The following is a 21,564-nucleotide window of genomic DNA, read 5'->3' as shown; positions in this document are numbered from 1 at the left end:
TATCTCTAACTATATACACTGAGAAGTCCCTTTATTAGAGACCCCCATCTAGTAGCGCGTTAGACCTCCCCTTTGGCATTCAGAACGGCAGAAACTCTTCGTGGTGTCCATCTACCAGTATCAGAGGAAGTAGAATCTGCCAAGAAATCTTCCCCGCACCATTACTCCACCAGCCTGACAGGAAGGGGTCATCGATTCATGCTGCTCGTGCCAAATTCTGACCTCCCATCAGCACAGAAATTTGAATTCATCTGACCAGGGGATGTTTTTCTGCTGCTCATTGATACAATTTTTGTTCTTTTGCCCTCTGGAATCTCGCCGTACTGTTTCTCTTAGACATAGTGGGGTTGAAACGGGTTATCTGCTGTCATAGTCCATCCATGCTAAGGAACGATGAGTTGTGCATTCGGACACGTTGGCTGAAGCGCCAGTGTTGTATTTGACTACTCTTGACTCTACAGTGCTAATAGGCCAGAACAATTCCTGACATCCTCCTCTGACCCCTTTCAGAGACAAGTTGTTTCTGTCCTCAGGATCCCCTTTCACTGGATGTTTTTCTCAATCATGCCATTCTTGGTATTCTCACCACATCATTACACAAGAAAACCCACAAGGCTAACAGTGAAATCCTGGCCCTGGCTAGTTGAGCACCAACGACCAAGCCTTGTGTGTAGTCGCTCTAATCACTGGATTTTCCCATCTAATGTGGATTAACACCAAAACTGATCCACAGAAAACTTACATGATTTTGTGCTGCACTCCGGGGCCACCGGGAGAATTTGCATACAGGGAGCCCCAATTGTGAAAGGGCTTGAGTCTCAAATAAAGGGCCATTCGGTGCAGAACATGCACCCATACCCTTTCCATATAGAAGAACATGTCCTAATTTGCATATACACATGAAGAAACAAAAACGCTGTGAAATGTAGAGACTTACCCCATCCTATTGTCAGCGCACTCGTCATAAAATGCTCCGGCAAGAAATGAGAGGCAGAAATAATGCGGAAATAGAACTCCACTCCCAATAGTGCCGTCAGTACAAATGTTGCCAGCAGGAAGTAGTGCTGTAGAGCCGCCAGCCCGGTGCACACGCCGTCAGACACCTTCTCCAGGTCGCTCCAGAACAAGCTGTTCTCTGAATCGTTCTGCTCTGGATTTGCGGTCACAATGGTGAATTTTGAGATCTCCATTGCAATAATGAAGATGATGTAGAAAATCAGCAAAGATGAACAGAAACTTATCAGAATCCATGAAATTGTCTTCTTCTTCCTGGAAAATAGTCAAATAGATGAGTTTAATGGGAGATGAGATTTGTATAAAGGGTATGTAATGTATTAAACATCATTTACTATATTAACTTCTTCGCAACCGCCGATGGTAAATTTACAACGCTGCTGCCTGGGCTCTGTGCAGCAGCAACGTAAATTTATATCAGGCACTCCACCTGCGATCGACGTCCCACAGCTGGTAAAACACCATAGGAGATCGCCTTTTATCCTGGAGGACCTGCTATGACCAGGCATTGCCTTAGGAATTGTGTAATGCTTCATGTTCTTGTGGTGGTGGTGCTGCAAGGAAAATGGACAGTTGCTGTCCGGGTACCCTTCAGCCGATCACTGAAGGTTCAAGCAACGGGACCTTCTAATGAAAACAGACTGTTCACAGTGAAGAATCCTTTAAAGCTACTCATTATAAGATCAATTGTGAAATGCTTGGAAGACAATAATGTGCTGCCGACAATGTGACAATACTCTGGGAATGGTCGGCCATACTTCCAACAAGACAACACGCCTCGTCACAAATCCAACGCTGTTTTATGTTGGTTTGAGGATATGGATGTTCCATGATTGGACCGGCTGCACAGAGTCTGACCTGAACCTGCTGAACATCTTTGGGATGAATGAGTCAGGAAATATCAACAGTGTCCATTTTCTTTTGCAGAACTCACTAGACATTTGCAGGATGAATGGAGGGAAATATCAAGTTAAGTGTATCAAATGTTAGTAAAAAGCATGCTACAGAGAGTACGGATGTCATTAGGGCCAAAGGAGCCCCGCTAAGTATTCACATGTGGAAATGAATGCTACTTCCGAGTCTTGCTCAGGTGTCCCATCACTTTTGGTAGATCAAACACCATGCGTGGTTATAGACTGTCTGGCTAGCATGAAAAGGACATTGAGGACTTCTATGGGCACACGTAGGTGCAAGGGTAATAATCCATTTCTGCTGCGATGTTGGATGAGTCTTAAGTGACCCCAGACCTTTAATGCTTTCTCTGGATGGGCGTTTTGTACAACTTACCTGGCGTAGAATAGGAATAGAACAGTGATGCTTAGACCGATCACAGAAAGTGCGCAGCCGATGGTGGACACAACATTCAGGGAAGCAAAATTAATGTTTTCTTTAAATTTCTAGGAGTAAAAAACACAAACATCAGAATATTAATAGTGATAATCGGCTTCTGTGCAGCAACATCAGTGCGGATATAGTTGTGTATTACAGATGCATTCATCATCAGACCCCGGGATCCGTAAGATCTTACCCGCTGTTATCAGGGTGCAGTACCGGTACAATTTAAGTGCGGTTCCCACACAGACGGAAGCCGTCCAATCTGCAGCCCATGAGTAAACAAAGGTTTAAAAAAAAACAAAAAAAACTCTACTGTGCATGTGCGGCAAAGCGCTGGCCTGTGCTTCTGCACAGATCCACAGTGAAGACCCAAACAGGTATGCACGGTCCTCGGCCGCAGGCAGGGTCGGATTCCGCTGCGGGCTCCCGCATGCAGAATCCGATCCGCTCATGGACACGAGGCCTAAGATTTTTTCTGCAGGATGCAGACAGCTCTGCTCCAACTGCAGTGGCCAGACTTGGTATTGCAGGCCAAGTTCCCACTGAAGTGAATGGGGACATAATACCAAACCTGGCCACTGCGGTTGGCCTGGTGAACAGGTGATCAGCAGGGGCCCCAGGTGGCTAACCCCTGCCGTTATACTATTGATAGCTTTTCTTAAGGATAGACATTATTAGTTTACTAATAGACAACCTCTTTAAATAATAAGGAACCTAAGAACCAACGAGAACCATCTTTAGTGGGCAAAGCATGTGCCATTTACCGTAATAGGTGTTTGGGCATCTGAGTTATGCCGCCGGTGCTCTTGTAATAGTACTGTAATGCATGTGATCCCCTAAGTTTTAACGCTATGGTCCCACCATCCTTGATCTTCTGAATATCTGCTTATCTGTGCCTGTGTTACCCCTAAAACTGCATTACATAAAACCGTTGCTCTCATTTTAATGGTCTTATGTAATTAGATTCGTTTTTGGAAACATACGTTATACACTGAATGATGACTGCACTGGGAACAGCTGGAACATGACATCATGTGATCAGTAAGGAGGTCCCATATGATGACCACATCGCAATCATCTCTCAGATAATGTGCTGACCTCTCCTCTGCGCAGTCATGGGTAAACGTGGTGGCTTTACTGACTGACCACAGGCAGATTATTGGTGACCGGAGGTCTGGTGCCTGTTTCTGAAACAGCCATGCTTGTTGCCCATTCCCAAACCACAGTATCAAGAGTGTACCAAGACTGGTTGAACCATGTAGAGACATCCAACAGAAGATCGCACAGAAGAATGCCTAGTGTGGTTGAATCTAGTGGCGAGAGTCGGTTGGCAGGTCTGGTATCTCAACAATGACATGACACAGTGGACCAACTGACCCAGCAGTAAAACAGCAGGGAAGGCAATTTTTCACAATGTCCATGCATAGACTGGGGTTCAATCAAAGACTGACAAGGTTGCCCCTGATGACCCCACGTCATCACCAAAATGGGCCCAGAAAAGATGTCAGTGGACCTTGGACACATGGCAGAAGGTCATCTGATGTGATGTGTCCCATATCCTGTTGAACTATATGTATAACTGGGTCAACATCAGCCTTAAACAGCATGAAATTGTATCCTATGGATGTACCATTGGGGTTCAATGGGCCTATAGCAGTGGAGTAATGGTCTAAGGAGCGTTTCCCTGGCTTGGACTAGGACCATTGGTCATCATACCACCATCCTTGAATGTTTAGCCCTGCAGGGACCTGTTAGCTGACCATCTCCATATCATCAGGACATCTACCCCAACCATAGCACCATCTTTCGACAGGACAATGCTCTGTGTCATCAAGCTCGAATCACTAAGAAGTGGTTGGAGAAGCACAACCATGAATTCTCTACACTGCCTTGGCCCCCAAAGTCCCCGGACTGTAAACCCATTGAACATGTTTGGGATATGCTGAAAAGGGCTGTGAGATCTCTTCCCACTTATCCGCAAAATTTGCACCAACTGACGGAGTTGCTGCTGAGGGTATGCGTTGAGTAGAGTATGGAGGATATTCTCCAACTTGTGGAATCTGTTCCCTGATGTCTGAAAGCATTGCTTACCCAGAAAAGTGGACCAACCCATTATTAAGTAAGTGTTCCTAATGCAGTGATTGTACAGTGTGTATTATATGCCTTCACTAGTGATAGAATACAACAAAATGCTCTGTGGAAAGCGGGTTGACACTTAGGGTGACAGAGATTTTGTGACTACATATCCCAACAGTGGTGATCAGGCTTGGCAACAAACTTCTCCATTACAGTACTTGGTTGAGTGTTCACAACTGCATTACAGGAAGGCATTGAAGAATAAAGTTGCGTATAGCTGGAGAGGTGTCAGCTTAGAGGGGATGTGCCAAGATAGAAAGTTATCCCCTACCCACAGTTCAAGTGCTTGGCATTCATTCATTGAAATGAAGGGCATGGCAGTGCATTTACAGTCTGCTCCATTCATATGGGAACCTTCGGGACCTCTGTCCTTGGATCGATGGGCGTCCCCATTAGAAAGTTTTCCCCTATCCTGTCGCCATCTTGACACAACACCTTTAATGTACATCTTATTTAACTTAGGTGTTGGCAGAGGCATTACTTGCTTCTTGCAGTTCCAGAGCCTTACTACAAAATCTGTAGTTGGTACCCACCAGGCTGAAGGACCCTGGTGTGAGTATCACCATTGTACCCCCCATGCCTACTCCCCTAAGTGAGAAGGAATCCTGAACACAACAGGATTAAACCTACCATTAATACAGCAAAGTTAGTCGTATGGTGACAGGTGCACTGCAAGGATACGATGGAATTCGATGAGGTCTCATTTGATGTTTGGTTTGAAATGGTCTTCTGGCAGCCGGTCGTATTCCATTCACTCCATTCATAGTCCCAGAAGACACAAGCGTACTGAACCAAAGAGAAGGAAGGATCGAGCTGGAACACAAGAAAGCAAGAAGAAAAGAACGGACTTCAAATCGCATCCTGCTGGTATCAGTCTAGGTTCACATCTTGTGGCTCTCTAAATGTTCATTCAAACCTGCTACTGTCCACTTATCTGGGGGCAGCTCCGCAAATCGCAAGGGGCAGGTTATAGTACCGACCAGTGATCCCAATCTTCTTACCACTAGAAAATCCATGACCCCTATCTCATAGAAGATGAATGTAGCGTTCTCAATTCGGGTCACCTTTAAAAGCATCCATCAGCAAGATGAAGGAAGCTGTCAACCCTACTGAAGAAAGTCAGCTGTCTTGGACAAGTTCTCAGAGACGCTATGGTAGATAGGAAACAGTGGGGTCTTTGGGACCACCAGAGGAAATTGTTCTGGGGCCCATCCATGTACAATGATTTGCTGCACAGTTGCTTTTACTTGCATCATAATTTTCCCGTTCTCGTTAAACATAGGACGGTTCATCTCTAAGGTCTGATTAGTTGAGTCTAATGAGTGAAAACACAGTGAAAGTCAGGTGACCATTGTCTGCCAATCAGAAGCTGCAGCGTCAGCACCCGTTCTTCTGGCATCAGATGCCTGGTTAAGAAATGTGATGCTACGATCTCTAATTGGCAGGCAGCAATCACCTAACTTTCACTGTCAAAAGAGACCAGGAGAATCACGGGGCTGCAGCACTGGACTGAGTAGGTGTAAGTACCATTTGGAGGGAGTGGGAAAATAGCATGGAGGGGAAGGGGCTATGGTGTTTGGGGTGGGGGGGGGTCATTTTAAAACGGCCCTAGACATCTCGTGTGGAATCATTGCAGCCCATTATTCAGTCACAGAGTTTCAAAAGTATTTGTACAATAAATGGCAATTAGAGCTCAATACAGTTTCTTGCAATAAAAAAGTGAAATTAATGCCGTAGTGTTCTGATGGCACCAGTATGAAAATTTGATCTGGTGAATTTTCACCCAGAACGGTATTCAAGGGTTATTGTCAATTTTAGGTTTGCTGGAACTGTGCATTTGATGTGTTAAGTTTCAAGTTAATGTCTGCTACATCTGTAGACTATTGGTCCCCATACTTACCACTGGCACCAAAAAATGGGCACCGCATATGAAACTGTTTCATGCCTGCTAGTACACACTACATGATTGCTCTGAGATGTCCATAGACATGATGTAATTGCCTCTATAAGATGCTGTCACCTACAATTACAATGGTCAATTTCTCCATTTTTCTGCAAACTTCAACTGGCAGCTAAGCGAGGTTGGAAAAGTAGCAAGTAACATAGAAAACAGAGAGCTTCAAGAAATTATGCAGAATTAGCATTTTTCCGTCTCACAGCTGTGCTTTTTCCAGTGTTAATGAGTTATTTTCATATCACTGATCTCTTGGAGATTAATGCCGTTAATTGTGGAGCAGTCGGAACGTAAGTGTTTAAAGCTCTACAGGCTGCTATGCAACTGGCATCCATTGTGGCTGCGAATGCCTGCGACCCTTCAAAACGAAAGGCAACACTGGACACAGATCTAATTAACAATTGTTAACCCAATTAAGAGTATTACTAAAAAGGAAAATTAAAAAGTTTTGTTTCTGGGCTGGAATTAGGACCAGCAAGAGATGTAACAGGAGATGGAGCTGAAGATGGAGGAGATGGATGAGGAAATAGAGCAGGAGATGGAAAGGTTTGAACAGTAGATGTAGGTGATGGAGGAGATGGAGCAGGAGATAAAGAATAAGATGTAGGTGATGGAGGAGATGGAGCAGGAGATAAAGAATAAGATGCAGCTGAAGAAGGAGAACATGGAAGAGATGGAGGAGTAAAAGCAGGAGCTGAAACTGAAGAAGGAGTTGAAGAAGATGGAGCAGGAATTGAGAAAGAAATGGAGCAGGAGATGGAATCGATGGAGGACATGGAGCAGGAGATGGAATCGATGGAGGACATGGAGCAGGAGATGGAATCGATGGAGGACATGGAGCAGGAGATGGAATCGATGGAGGACATGGAGCAGGAGATGGAATCGATGGAGGACATGGAGCAGGAGATGGAATCGATGGAGGACATGGAGCAGGAGATGGAATCGATGGAGGACATGGAGCAGGAGATGGAATCGATGGAGGACATGGAGCAGGAGATGGAAGAGATGGAGGACATGGAGCAGGAGATGGAAGAGATGGAGGACATGGAGCAGGAGATGGAAGAGATGGAAGAGATGGAGGACATGGAGCAGGAGATAGATGATTAGATGCAGCAGAAGATAGAAGAAATAGAGGAGACAGAGGAGATGGAGGAGTTGTAGCAGGAGATGAAACATTTGAGGGAGGAGTTGGAGACCCTGGAGATGATGGAGCATGAGATAGAGGAGGAGATGCAGCAGGAGATGGAGCAAGAGATAAAACAGAAGATACAGTAGGAGGTGGAGTTGATGGAAGAGATGCAGGAGATAGAGAAATGTTGCAATGTGAATAATTGGCAACATAAGGTCAGAATATGAGGTCAATACCAGACGTACAAAGATAAAGAATTCTTTATAACAACCAATAACAGGAAGATAGTATGTTTAACAATAATTAATGAACAATTGGTAGGCGTTATGTACATTCCGTCAAACACACCTAACTATCACCAGTAGAGATGAGCGAACGTGCTTGTTACGGCACTCTGCCCCCCGAGCGCCAGTTGGGGTGCCCTGATCTCCTGCACCCCCCTGTCCCTGCCTACTTGCCTCGGCCCTGGCTAACCCCAGGCGGACAACTGGGCGGCAGTCCCTGCGCTGGCTAGGGACCTGGCGACTACCTGGATGGAACTACTAACAGGGGACAGAGTGCCGACAGAAGAGGCAGGTGTAACAGACCAACAAAACTACTAGGTGAATCAAGGCTGGGGGTGAAGCTCACAGGCAAACGAAGGATACTAACAAGCAACTAGGACAGACTAGAATAGACCTGACTAGAGGCTAGCAGAACCAATAACTGGCAGTGAGTTCAGGTCACTGCCAGTCTTTTAACTAAAAGCCTCCGCCCCGGGGCGGAGAGTGGGAGGAGCCGACTCTCCCACTGTTGCATAAGGGAGGTGGATGAGAGCAGGCGGCACCCTACGGGCGGACACGCCCACGCCGCAGCACGCCGGCTGCTCCACGCTGCTGCACGCTGGCTGCTCCACGCCGCCGGGAGATCCCTGACAGCACAGCTCCGGGACGCCGAAGCCGAGCTCGAAGCGGCGCGCGCCGGCCGCGGGACCCAGCGCCGCCCTGCATGGTAACATTACCCCCCCTCTGACGGGGGACCTCCGGGCCCCCGGAAACTCGACCAGGCTTATCTGGAAAACGACGGTGGAACCGCCGTACCAACACGGGAGCATGAACATCACATGCGGCCACCCAGGAATGATCTTCTGGTGGAAAACCCTTCCAGGCCACCAAGTATTGTAGGATTCCTCGACACCGACGAGAGTCCAGTATCTCCTGGACCTCGTATTCGACTTCATCCCGGACCAGGGTGGGCGGAGGGGGACCGGAGGTGGGTATCACCGAAGGGACAAAAGGTTTCAGCAGCGACTTATGGAATACCCTGTGAACCCTCCATGTGGCTGGCAACCCCAGCTCGTAGGCGAGTGGGTTCACCACACGTGTGATGGCAAACGGCCCCACGTAACGTGGCGCCAGCTTCAAGGACGGGACCCGCAATTTGAGATTTTTAGAAGACAGGTATACCTTCTGTCCCACCCTGTAAGGTTCAGACACAGACAGACTCTTCCCACTGCGCAACTGCATACGGGCCCCCGCTGCCTCCAAGTTTCTCTGCACCTCTTTCCATACTCCCCGAAGCGTATCTGTGGCGTCATCCGCTGCCGGACAGGGCGACGGAGTAGGGATTGCTGTAAGGAAGCGAGGATGCTGACCGTATACACTAAAAAATGGAGACACCCCAGTAGAAGAACAAAGGCGGTTGTTTAGTGCAAACTCTGCCAACGGCAGGAACTCTGCCCACTGGTAAGCCTTTTCGCTGGCAAACAACCGTAAATATTGCACTAAGTCTTGGTTCTTCCGCTCAGTCTGACCATTAGTCTGCGGGTGGAACGCTGACGAGAAGGAAAGCGACGTTCCCAGGTTTCTGCAGAAGGCACGCCAAAACTGCGACACAAACTGAACCCCGCGATCAGATACAATATTTTGGGGAACCCCATGTAGGCGAATTATTTCCTTTACAAAAATCGTGGCAAATTCTTTTGCCGAGGGTAGCTTTTTTAACGCCACAAAATGTGCCATCTTTGAGAACCGGTCGACCACCACTAAGATAGTGGTGCACTTCTGGGATTCTGGTAGGTCAGTGATGAAATCTACTGATAGGTGAGACCAGGGACTGGAAGGAACCGGTAGTGGTCTCAGGGGACCCTCCGGAGGACGCCGCCGACTCTTATTGCGAGCACAGACCGAGCAACCCCTCACAAAGTTGCGGATCTCCTGAGACATGCCTGGCCACCAGAAGTATCGGGAGCAAAGCTCCAGGGTCCCCTGGAACCCTGGATGCCCGGCGAGAGCCGACGAGTGGGACTCATCCATGACTCTAGGGCGTAGGGTCTCTGGCACAAACCATCTGCCCTCCGGCACCCCTGACGGAGCGTCCTGCTGAGCATCCTGTAGTTGAGGGACGAAGTTAGACTCTAACACTGCCACCACCACGCCGGGGGCTAAGATATTCTCGGGAGTCATGGTCCCACTGTCTGGTACCCCGAAACTCCGTGACAGGGCGTCCGCCTTCACGTTCTTCTCTCCGGGGATATATGTCACGACGAAGTTAAACCTGGCGAAGAACAACGCCCACCTGGCTTGACGAGCAGTGAGTCTTTTCGCATTGGCGAGATATACCAGATTCTTGTGATCAGTATATACGGTAATTGGGTGTCTAGCACCCTCAAGATGGTGTCGCCACTCTTCCAGAGCCCATTTGATAGCCAACAATTCACGGTTACCCACGTCGTAGTTGCGCTCTGCTGAATTGAACTTTCGCGAAAAGAACGCACATGGGCTATAGCCAGACCTCCCACTGACTTCCTGCGACAATACTGCTCCTGTCCCCACTTCCGACGCGTCTACCTCAATAAAAAAGGGTAGTAGTGCGTCCGGCTGTATTAGCACCGGGGCAGTCGTGAATGCCTTTTTTAGACGGCTAAAGGCCTCAAGGGCTGCAGGCGACCACTTACCCAAGTCAGCCCCCTTCTTAGTCAAGTCGGTCAGAGGTTGAGCAATAACTGAGTAATTTCTAATGAATTTGCGGTAGAAATTTGCAAAACCTAAGAACCGCTGGAGAGCCTTGAGGTTGTCGGGTCTGACCCATTGGGAGATTGCTGCTACTTTATCAGACTCCATCTGAATCTCTGTGGGGGAAATTACATAACCAAGGAAGGATACTTGTTTAGAGCCAAATGTACATTTCTCTAATTTGACAAAAAGTTGATACTCGCGCAAACGGGTCAGGACTAACCTCAGGTGCCGCACATGTGAATCCCAGTCAGGTGAGTACACCAGAATGTCGTCCAGATAGATGACCAGAAATACCCCCAGGAAGTCGTGGAAGACTGCGTTCATAAAACCCTGAAACACAGCGGGGGCATTACAGAGTCCAAAAGGCATGACCAGACATTCAAAATGTCCTAACGGGGTGTTGAACGCTGTCTTCCATTCATCTCCCTCTCTGATGCGAATTAAATTGTAAGCCCCCCTTAAGTCCAGTTTGGAGAACCAGTGAGCCCCTACCACCTGATTCAACAAGTCAGGAATTAGGGGCAAGGAGCACTGGTTCTTCACAGTGATTTTATTCAAGGCCCGATAATCCACACAAGGCCTTAGTGTCCCGTCCTTCTTCTCTACAAAGAAGAGACCTGCCCCGGCAGGGGACCTGGACGGCCGGATATGTCAGTTGGCCAGAGCTTCCGAGACATAGGACTTGAGGGCTTCGTGCTCACGACCGGACAGATTGAAAATGGCTCCCTTAGGGATGGGACCGTCGGGAATCAGGTCGATACCACAGTCCCACTCCCTATGAGGGGGCAGAGCCTTAGACAGTCGTTTGGAGAACACATCCTGAAAGTCTGACAAATACTCCGGAATGAGCACCGTATCTGCGGAGCACACAGCTATGGTAGACAGGTGATTGTGACACGATGACCCCCAATGAGTCAATTCCCGGGTGGACCAATCAAATTGGGGGTTGTGCAGTGCCAACCAGGGCATACCAAGCACCACATCAACCGACATTTTTTCCATAACCAAGAAAGACAGTTCTTCCGAGTGGAGGACCCCCACCGTGAACTGTAATCTTGGGGTCCTCCATCGTACCAAGCCTGTAGAGAGAGGGGTGGCATCAATGCTGGTAAAATGAATTGGCGTCTTCAACGCCACAAATTCCGCCATCAGAGAGCGGACAAAACCCAGACTTATCAAGTTAGCGGCTGCTCCGGAATCAATAAACGCCCGCCCTGATCGGGAAAAATCCCAGAATCTAACATGACACGGTACCAAAAGTTTAGGAAGTACCTGAAGTCCTAGGCGATCCTCCCTGCAATCGCCTAGGACTCGGAGTTTTCCGCCGGTTCCGGCTGCGGGCGTTGAGACCTCAGTGGGCAGGTTATCACCCGATGTCCAGCTTTCCCGCAGTAGAGGCAGAGACGATGCAACAAACGGATCCGGCGTCGCTCTTTGGGTTCCAGCGGGTCCACCTCCATCGGCTCGGGCGCAGAGACTGGTAAGGAGGAGGAGGGACCAGGGCCACTGACCTCCCTGACTCTACGGGTCTGCCTGTCCTGCTTCCTAGACCTGAGCCTCCTATCTGCTCTCACCGCTAGCTCCATAGCCTCCCTTAAGGACCCGGGAACGGGATGGGAAATTAACAGGTCTTTAACTGCGTCCGAGAGGCTCTGCAGAAAAACGTCCTTCAGCGCGCTATCGTTCCATGTCGTATCCCCCGCATAGCGTCTGAAGTTGGAGCAATAATCCTCCACACACGACAACCCCTGCCGCAGCGCCAACAACCGTGAAACCGCCAACCCCGCTCGGTCCGGTTCGTCGAAGATACCCCCGAGTTCCTGAAAAAAGGAGTCCACGGACTGCAGGCAGGAGGAACCCTCGGGGATGGAGAAAGCCCATGTCTGTGCCGAGCCCCGCAGCAGGGACATTATCAGCCCGACCCTCTGAGCCTCCGACCCGGAAGAACGGGGACGCATGCGAAAAAACAGGCGACACGCCTGTCGGAAAACAAAAAATTTGTTCCTCTCCCCAGAAAACACCTCGGGAAGAGGGCACTTGGGTTCGGGGCTGGTTGAGGCGTCCGACCCCTGCGACACCCCCCCCGCTGCTCCTGGGCCACCATGCGGGCGGATAAATCCTGGATCACAGGCACCAGGGCCTGCAGCTGGTTCGCGAGGGAACTGATCGCCTCCATGACAAAAACGGTTTTAAAGGGCCAGTTATTATGTTACGGCACTCTGCCCCCCGAGCGCCAGTTGGGGTGCCCTGATCTCCTGCACCCCCCTGTCCCTGCCTACTTGCCTCGGCCCTGGCTAACTCCAGGCGGACAACTGGGCGGCAGTCCCTGCGCTGGCTAGGGACCTGGCGACTACCTGGATGGAACTACTAACAGGGGACAGAGTGCCGACAGAAGAGGCAGGTGTAACAGACCAACAAAACTACTAGGTGAATCAAGGCTGGAGGTGAAGCTCACAGGCAAACGAAGGATACTAACAAGCAACTAGGACAGACTAGAATAGACCTGACTAGAGGCTAGCAGAACCAATAACTGGCAGTGAGTTCAGGTCACTGCCAGTCTTTTAACTAAAAGCCTCCGCCCCGGGGCGGAGAGTGGGAGGAGCCGACTCTCCCACTGTTGCATAAGGGAGGTGGATGAGAGCGGGCGGCACCCTACGGGCGGACACGCCCACGCCGCAGCACGCCGGCTGCTCCACGCTGCTGCACGCTGGCTGCTCCACGCCGCCGGGAGATCCCTGACAGCACAGCTCCGGGACGCCGAAGCCGAGCTCGAAGCGGCGCGCGCCGGCCGCGGGACCCAGCGCCGCCCTGCATGGTAACAGTGCTCGTTTAGAGCAATTACTCGAATGAGTATCGCTTTTTTCGAGTAACTGCCTACTCAGACGAAAAGGTTCGGGGGGCGCGGGGAGTAACAGGGGGGAGCTCTCTCTCTCTCCCCCAGCACCACCCCACTCATCCCCGGCGCCCCCCGAATAGGCAGTTACTCGAAAAAAGCGATACTCATTCGAGTTATTGCTCTAAACGAGCACGTTTGCTCATCTCTAATCACCAGCTATTAATATTGAGTGTTCACATTAAGCAATTTACATATAGTGAAAAGAATTACAATGGAATACTCCGTGCGACGGACGAACAACGTTTATGTTAAAAAGTACTTATCCAAGAATGGTGGATTACCGCACACAGTCTGTATGTAATGAATCGTTAAAGGGTTTTGTTCGCAATGGGTGAACAGATAATGGTTCAACATACAAGTTGTAAGAAAGTTCTGACCTGTCTCTGATTAAGTAACGGCACCGTCACTAACTGTCCAAGCCAGTGGCTGTATCAAGTGGGGTGTCTCTATCACCGTTCTTGTATAGCAAGCCTGCTCACTGTTTGACTCAAAATACTCATATGAGCACACTTGGTTTTTGCTGAGGTCCTTCCTCACTTACGACTCTGGGTGCCCCCTGTATTGTGTTGGCCGAGTCCGTCAGCAGGTTCGGATCCAACAAGCTGTGGGATGATGTATCACTCTGATGTGTTGATCTTCATTGCAGTCTTAGCATCGGTGACCTTACAGCAGCCTCTGTGATTCTGCAGCATGTCTTCCTGCAGCCTTGTACATCTAAGAGTCTTCCCTAAGCACAATGGTACCCAGACAGCGAGGAGCAGCACAACAAGTTTCTCAGTGGCTGGTAAACTAGGCAACTATCCCCAGTCCACACATACGCCCTCCACTGCACACCTCGCCCTAATCCTGGGACAGCTCACTTCCTCTCTCAGTGACACCTGAACTGGTCTGCCAATCAGTGAATTAATCAAGCAAAGCAGTATTTCTCCTGCTAGTTCCCATACTCCCCACTAGATGGCACCAAAACATCACATTTATATAAACTAGGTATTTGTTAGATTACTTTATTTTCATTACTGCATGAATCCATTTCCTACGGAATTAATAAAGCAGGAATAACCATAGAATGCTCATAACAGTCCGCTGCCTCTCTACAGAGATAAAGGAGGAGGAGACGGAAGAGGAAGAAATGGAGGAGGAGACGGAGGAGGAGGTAGAGGAGGAGACGGAGGAGGACATAAAGGTCAAAGCATGTTAATTGGAAAAAAAATTCATCATAATCATTCATAGTAAATAATAAAATACCATAAAAATACTATAAACCATCAACATCTTATTACGGTATATCATAGAGAGAAGACATTTACAAGCAAATACCCCGTCTGTCATTGTATGTAACTTTGACTACAAGTGATGCAAGTGAATTAGGATGACACTGGCCAGGACTTTGGGTCACAAGTTTTTACCTGTTGTATCAAATTTTGTGGTGTTTGAAAAAATAAATCGCCCAACTAATATGCAATACAGCGTACCTGCTGGTTGAAGCTGAACTCAATGCTGGCGCGCGCTCCGGAGATGCTGGCAGAAATGATCTTCTTCCGAAATCCCAAATTTTTTTCATGTTTTGAAGGAAATAAGTTATCGTTCTGGTAGAGGACAAATCCAACGGAGCCGTTACCATCCAGCCCTGCGCCAGAGATGACAGAAGGTTAGAACGCTTATTATGGACATTTATTCCGGCGCAGAATGGGTTGTTTCACCTAGATTTTTGGTTACTAATTAAACTCACATAGTGAAACATTTTCCATTTTTCTAATCTGCTTTGACTTTCTGATGGTAGATTTTTTTTATTCTCTTGTATATGTGTATGCGGATAGCAGTGCCTGGCTCCTTATTACTAGCAGTCCAGATAGCCGCTGCAAAGCCGCAGTGTTTGGCCCCACCCCCTCCTGGCCCAGGACCCTGCAGGGAGGAGCGGGTAGGGAATGGAGAACAAAGCTTACCAGGGTGGGAGGCGGACTACTCCGCCGGCCCACTGCAGGGAGGGGAGGAGGGAGAGGCACCCGTTCAAACCCTACTCTCTTGCCAGGGACCAGCAGCAGGGAGTGGGACGATGCAGACAGGCACAAGATGCCATATTATTGAAGCCTCCTGGACGCTGAAGAAGGGTGTTCTGCCCGCTGGGGAAGTTAAATCTTCTCCTATGATAATATAATAGTATGCATTTTTTTCTATCCTGTGCAGCTGGATAAAAATGTCCTAACTGGTTGCTAGGTTACCTGCATCCATTGACTCAGATTAAACCCCTATGGCCGGTTATTATATTACCGGTCCCCATAGTTAAACAGTGCTATGTAGTGCCTTTTTCCAGGCCACTACAAAAGATATGTGGTAGACTGTACGGGAGAGCAAAGCACCTCGGGATGAGCAGCTCTATGTGCTAGTAAGAGACGTAACATGAGAATTTCCATGTGATGTTGGTTCACACCTAAGTTGCATTTGCGCCCGCAGTGAGGTGGATCTACGAAATTTAGTGATGGCATCTATAATGCGGAAAGCCGTGAGGTTAGTCATGTCGCAGACCTTCGAGGAAACCTTCACCACCCGCAACTTGCACATGACTATAGTGGCGGCCATCCTACCTGAGCTGCAGTTTACAGCATTTAGAGATATGTTTTACAGCAGCCTCATGGGCCATAGCAGAATGGACAGGACCTAACCCATTGACTTCTATGGGAAAGTATCGTGGGCATGCTCTGTGACTTGTGCAGGACGGGTGAAGAGGTGATCTGTGTCCATCACCTACAGACTTCCATGGGAAAGTGTTGTGGACATGCTCTGTGACTTGTGCATGGAGTGGTAAGAGATGAGCTGTGACCATCACCTATTGTGAATGATGGATCCCGTGCTGTTTATATGTAGGTCTCACTTGACTGTAATGGTAGGATGACTGCTGAGAAGTTTTCTCTACAGAACAAAAATTGTCAGATTATTATCAGGCTTAGTGAAGTATGAAAGCTGCCGGGTTTTAGAATTTTTTTTTTAAATACGGATCATGATATCCCCAAAAAATGTTTTAAAAATATGTTTAACATAAAAAAACTTGATTTACATGAGAGGGCATTTCCAATGTATTGTCTTTTTAATGTAACTCAACATTGAAGATCACTTTATTATTAATTCCTTGCTCCCACGAGGAAGTCTAGAAGTTTATATAGATTTATACGACTCTCCTTGCAGTCCGTTGTGAGTCTGTATACAGTCAGACAGAATTTCATCTTTGAATTCTATGACTGCATGAGAGAGATTTATGTTATCTGCTCAGAATTTTGGACCTAAAAATCTCAATTAATATGCAAATTATCCTCTTTATTCAAGTACATTTATATTTAAAGGGGTTGTCTCGCGAAATCAAGTGGGGTTCAGCACTTCTGTATGGCCATATTAATGCACTTTGTAATATACATCGTGCATTAAATATGAGCCATACAGAAGTTATTCACTTACCTGCTCTGTTGCTAGCGTCCCCGTCGCCATGGTTCCGTCTAATTTCGGTGTCTTCTTGCTTTTTTAGACGCGCTTGCGCTGTGCGGTCTTCTCCCTTCGGCTCCGCTCGGCAGCATCGGCGTTTTGGCTCCGCCCCATTGTACGCGTCATCGCGTAGCTCCGCCAATCAGGAGGCTGGAACCGGCACACGTCATGGGGCGGAGCTACGCGATGACGCGTACAAGGGGCGGAGCCAAAACGCCGATGCTGCCGAGCGGAGCCGAAGGGAGAAGACGGATCTGCGCAAGCGCGTCTAAAAAAGCAAGAAGACACCGAAATTAGACGGCACCATGGCGACGGGGACGCTAGCAACGGAGCAGGTAAGTGAATAACTTCTGTATGGCTCATATTTAATGCACGATGTACATTACAAAGTGCATTAATATGGCCATACAGAAGTGTATAACCCCACTTGATTTCGCGAGACAACCCCTTTAAGGCTCAGTAATTAATTTGCTGCCTAAAATGTGTTTTTTTATGGTTGTTTTAACAACTTTTTAGCTGTTTTTATTTTTTCATACGTAATGGATGGAGCCGCCAACAACTGAAGTCCCCTCTCCACGGACTCCGCAAGTCGCACAGCCTTGGACACTTACCTCCTACTGGCTTGACAAGAATCTGAACTTCTGCTGTTTCATTGCGTACAAACAGTGAGGTGTGATTATCTACGATGACTCTACTGGACACCAGGTCGTCTGTTAAACCTGTACACAGAGAAAAACATGGGATATCACATCCAGAGATGAAGTATCGGCACCAGCAGCGGAGGGGGCACTCAGAGCTCTTATGCCGTCTGGTCACCATTACTAGTTGGTAATCACTCAGCGGCGCTGTTAAGGGTGCACAAACCACCGGCAGTGTGTGCACCCGGGATTCTCCTCCCCTGACCTCTCCTCCTTGGTTCTGCAGGAGGAAAGGAGAAGGTAGGAGTCATCCAGGCTACTGTCAGGGTCAGTATTAATACTGGGGCCGATATAGGGGACACTATTAGTAATAGTGTCCCCTATATCGGCCACAGAAGTAATAGTATTACTACTGAGGCCACTGTGGGGGTCACTATTACTACTGACGCCATAATAGGGGACACTATTACTACTGGGGCCATTGTGAGGGTCACTATTACTACTGAGGATAATATAGAGGACACTATTACTACTAAGGCCACTGTGGGGGTCACTATTACTACTGACGCCAATATAGAGAACACTATTACTACTAAGGCCACTGTGGGGATTACTATTACTACTGATGCCATAATAGGGGACACTATTACTACAGGGGCCACTGTGAGGGTCACTATTACTACTGGGAATAATATAGGGGACACTATTACTACTGAGGCCAATGCAGGGGTCACTATTACTACTACTACTACTGCTGCCATAATAGGGGACACTATTACTACTGAGGCCACTATGGGGGTCACTATTACTACTGGGGCCCATATAGGGGACTCTCAGGCTGTGCATACGTCCTAAGAGTCTTTCCACCTAAGACTGGTATGGCATATTGCTAGGATGTCTCCTAACTTTCGGATTAGAAGAGGTCTCACTTTCAGGACCCCACTGATACACAAAATTAATGGACAGAGGCCAGAAGTTCCTCTACTCAATGTTGCTCAGAGCCATCTGCTACGGCAGCATGGTGGGTCAGTGGGTAGCACTGTTTTCTCACAGCACTAGTGTGCTGAGATCTGGCCAAGGATAACATCTGCATGGAGTTTGTATGATCCCCTCATGTTTGTATGGATTTCCTTTGGTTCCTACTTCATTCCAAAAACATACTGGTAGGTTAATTAATGAGCAGGGTGACTATCTCTGTACATGCGCTATATAAATGAGTAGTTGCAAACTATTTACGGCCTATCCTTAGGATAGGCCATCAATAGTAAATCAGTGGCCGGTTTGCCACCCAGGACCCCCAACAATCAGCTGTATTGCAAGACTGGTGTGTTCATACACTGAACTCATATCTGTAGAAAGCAGACATCTCCAGTCCCACTGCAGTGGCCAGACTTGGTACTGCAGGCCATGATCTCATTGAAGTGAACGGGAGATTTGCCTGCAGTACCAAGCCTGGCCACTGCAGTGAAAACGGAGCTGCCTGCTTTTTGTAGAAATCAGCTCAGTGCATGAGCACACGTCTGGCAAACAGCTGATTGGGGATCCCAAGTGCTGGACCCTCACCAATCTGTTATTGATGGCCTGTCCTAAGAATAGGCATCAGTAGTTTACAACTGGACATCCCTTTGACTACTACTGAGGATTGTCTGAAAGACAGTACTAGTAACAAACCACCAACTTCTACGGTAAAGCAAAAAACTTTCAAACTGAACATCTGACTTCCAAGTCAGCGAAAACCTGCAGCAATATTCTACACTTAGCAGCTGCTAAGACAATAAGGTTTATTACCAATTACTGTCCTACATGAAACACTTCTTTCCCCGACACCTACATATTCTCATCGTGTTCTCATTATCTTCCCGACCTTCCTGTTAGCAGCAGCTTTTGTTTCTCATTTGCACTTCGTACAATATGTTATTACACTCTCATTTCTAGCAGGACTTTGATCATATCAAAGCATTTCCCTTTCATCCCATGCCACGTGTATTGGTGCGCTGGAAAGATCAAGGCGCAATTCTCTGCCTAATTGTCCTCCATTCATGTTCATAAAGGCAAGACAGTCAACAGCGGGGAGCAGAGAGAGAATGAAAATTGGATGATACATCAATAGATATTCATGTCTGGCGTATACGATGTATAAGTATATGCTAATTTTATGATAGCAGACTGTACTGTTAGGCTCCGGCATTATCTTAAAGGGAACTTATCACCACTCCCACGTCTATAAATCCGCCTACACCAATCGACACTGAAGTAGTAACTTTTCTCAAACTTATTTGGTGTCACGTTAGTTCTTGTGAGCGGTCCAGTGGGCAGGCTGGACTGTCTTTGTTGGCCGGACTATGTCTCATAACGCTGCCCTCCTCTGCCAGTACGACTTGGATGACGTAGGAGATGTCACCCAGAGGGTGACCAAAATCTTGCGCATGCGCCACGAGATTTTGGACTGGCGCGTGTGCTGATGAGTGCCCGCCAAAAGGCAAAATGAACTGCACATGCACCGATCTACCATCTCCCACAAGATTTTTTGCATCCTCTGGATGACATCTTCTAAGTCATCCATGTTACACTGGCAGAGAGGGGCAGCGTTATGGGACATACTCTAATGGGCAGAGACAGTGGACCCACCAGACCGCTCGCAAGAATTAGCATGCAGTGCAAAGAATCTTTAATAGAGTTGAGTGAACGTTCTCTGCCGAGCTTGACGCCGTGTTCGACCCCGCCCCAGTTTTTGGCTATTCACCGCTCTGACGTGCCTGTTTTGGCCCCTCCCACGCTGTGACGTTCCGTCACGCACACAGTCATATTAGAGCTCTGTCAGGCACACAGTCATATTAGAGCTCTGTCAGGCACACAGTCATATTAGAGCTCTGTCAGGCACACAATCATATTAGAGCTCCGTCAGGCACACAGTCATATTAGAGCTCTGTCAGGCACACAGTCGTATTAGAGCTCCGTCAGGCACACAGTCATATTAGAGCTCTGTCAGGCACACAGTCATATTAGAGCTCCGTCAGGCACACAGTCGTATTAGAGCTCCGTCAGGCACACAGTCATATTAGAGCTCCATCAGGCACACAGTCATATTAGAGCTCCGTCAGGCACAGTCATATTAGAGCTCCGTCAGGCACACAATCATATTAGAGCTCCGTCAGGCACAGTCATATTAGAGCTCCGTCAGGCACACAGTCATATTAGAGATCCATCAGGCACACAGTCATATTAGAGCTCCGTCAGGCACACAGTCATATTAGAGCTCCGTCAGGCACACAGTCATATTAGAGCTCCGTCTTTAATGCAGGTATAATGGCACTCTCATCCTAGTGAGGCCTCTACTATTTTCTTTATGACTCAACTTGCATATAATGGAGTAGGGAGGCAATTCTTTATGAGTCATAGTAACATAGTTTGTTAGGCGGAAAAAAACACATATGTCCATCTAGTTCAGACTATCCGCACCCCCAATGTTGATTCAGAGAAAGGCAAAAAAACAACAATGACAAAGAAGCCAATTTTTCTAATTTAAAGGAAAGAAATTCCTTAAAACTCCAATCTGGCAATTGGAAAAATCCCCAAATTACCGACCCTTCTGAAGTAATTATTGATTATAGCATATAATATTGTATCGCTCAAAAAAAAGACATCCAGGCCCCTCTAAAACTCTGTTATAGAGTTGGCCATCACCACGTCCTCAGGCAGAGAGCTCCCCAGTCTCACTGCTCTTACAGTAAAGAACCCCCTTCTATGTCGGTGTAGAAACCTTCTTTCCCATAGACATAGAGAGCGCCCCCTTGTTACAGTCCTGGATATAAACAGATGATATTAGGTCGCCCCTCGTCCGTCTTTTTTCTAAACTAAACAACCCCATTTTTGATAGCCTCTCTGGGTATTGTAGTCCGCCCATTCCATTTATGACTTCAGTTGCCGTCTTTGTACCCGCTCAAGCTCTGATATGTCCTTCTTGAGTACCGGTGCCCAAAACTGTCCACAATATC

At 47.9% G+C, this 21,564-nt stretch overlaps 1 protein-coding gene across 1 annotated transcript in view; it reads right to left on the bottom strand.

Moving 5' to 3' along the window:
• Nucleotides 1-21,564, bottom strand: part of ADGRG7 (adhesion G protein-coupled receptor G7) — a 48,501-nt gene that overhangs the window by 11,678 nt on the left and 15,259 nt on the right. The window contains exons 8-12 of the mRNA XM_066601517.1: nt 17,543-17,650; nt 14,933-15,087; nt 5,116-5,298; nt 2,302-2,411; nt 938-1,269 (exon numbers count right to left, since the gene is read on the bottom strand). Of these exons, the coding sequence (XP_066457614.1) occupies nt 938-1,269; nt 2,302-2,411; nt 5,116-5,298; nt 14,933-15,087; nt 17,543-17,650 (888 nt within the window). The remainder of the gene's footprint in view (nt 1-937; nt 1,270-2,301; nt 2,412-5,115; nt 5,299-14,932; nt 15,088-17,542; nt 17,651-21,564) is intronic.

This window comes from Eleutherodactylus coqui, chromosome 4 (genome assembly GCF_035609145.1).
Source record: "Eleutherodactylus coqui strain aEleCoq1 chromosome 4, aEleCoq1.hap1, whole genome shotgun sequence".
NCBI classification, from domain to species: domain Eukaryota; kingdom Metazoa; phylum Chordata; class Amphibia; order Anura; family Eleutherodactylidae; genus Eleutherodactylus; species Eleutherodactylus coqui.
The sequence above is the reverse complement of the archived record's forward strand: the minus strand, read 5'-3'. Positions and strand labels throughout refer to the sequence as shown.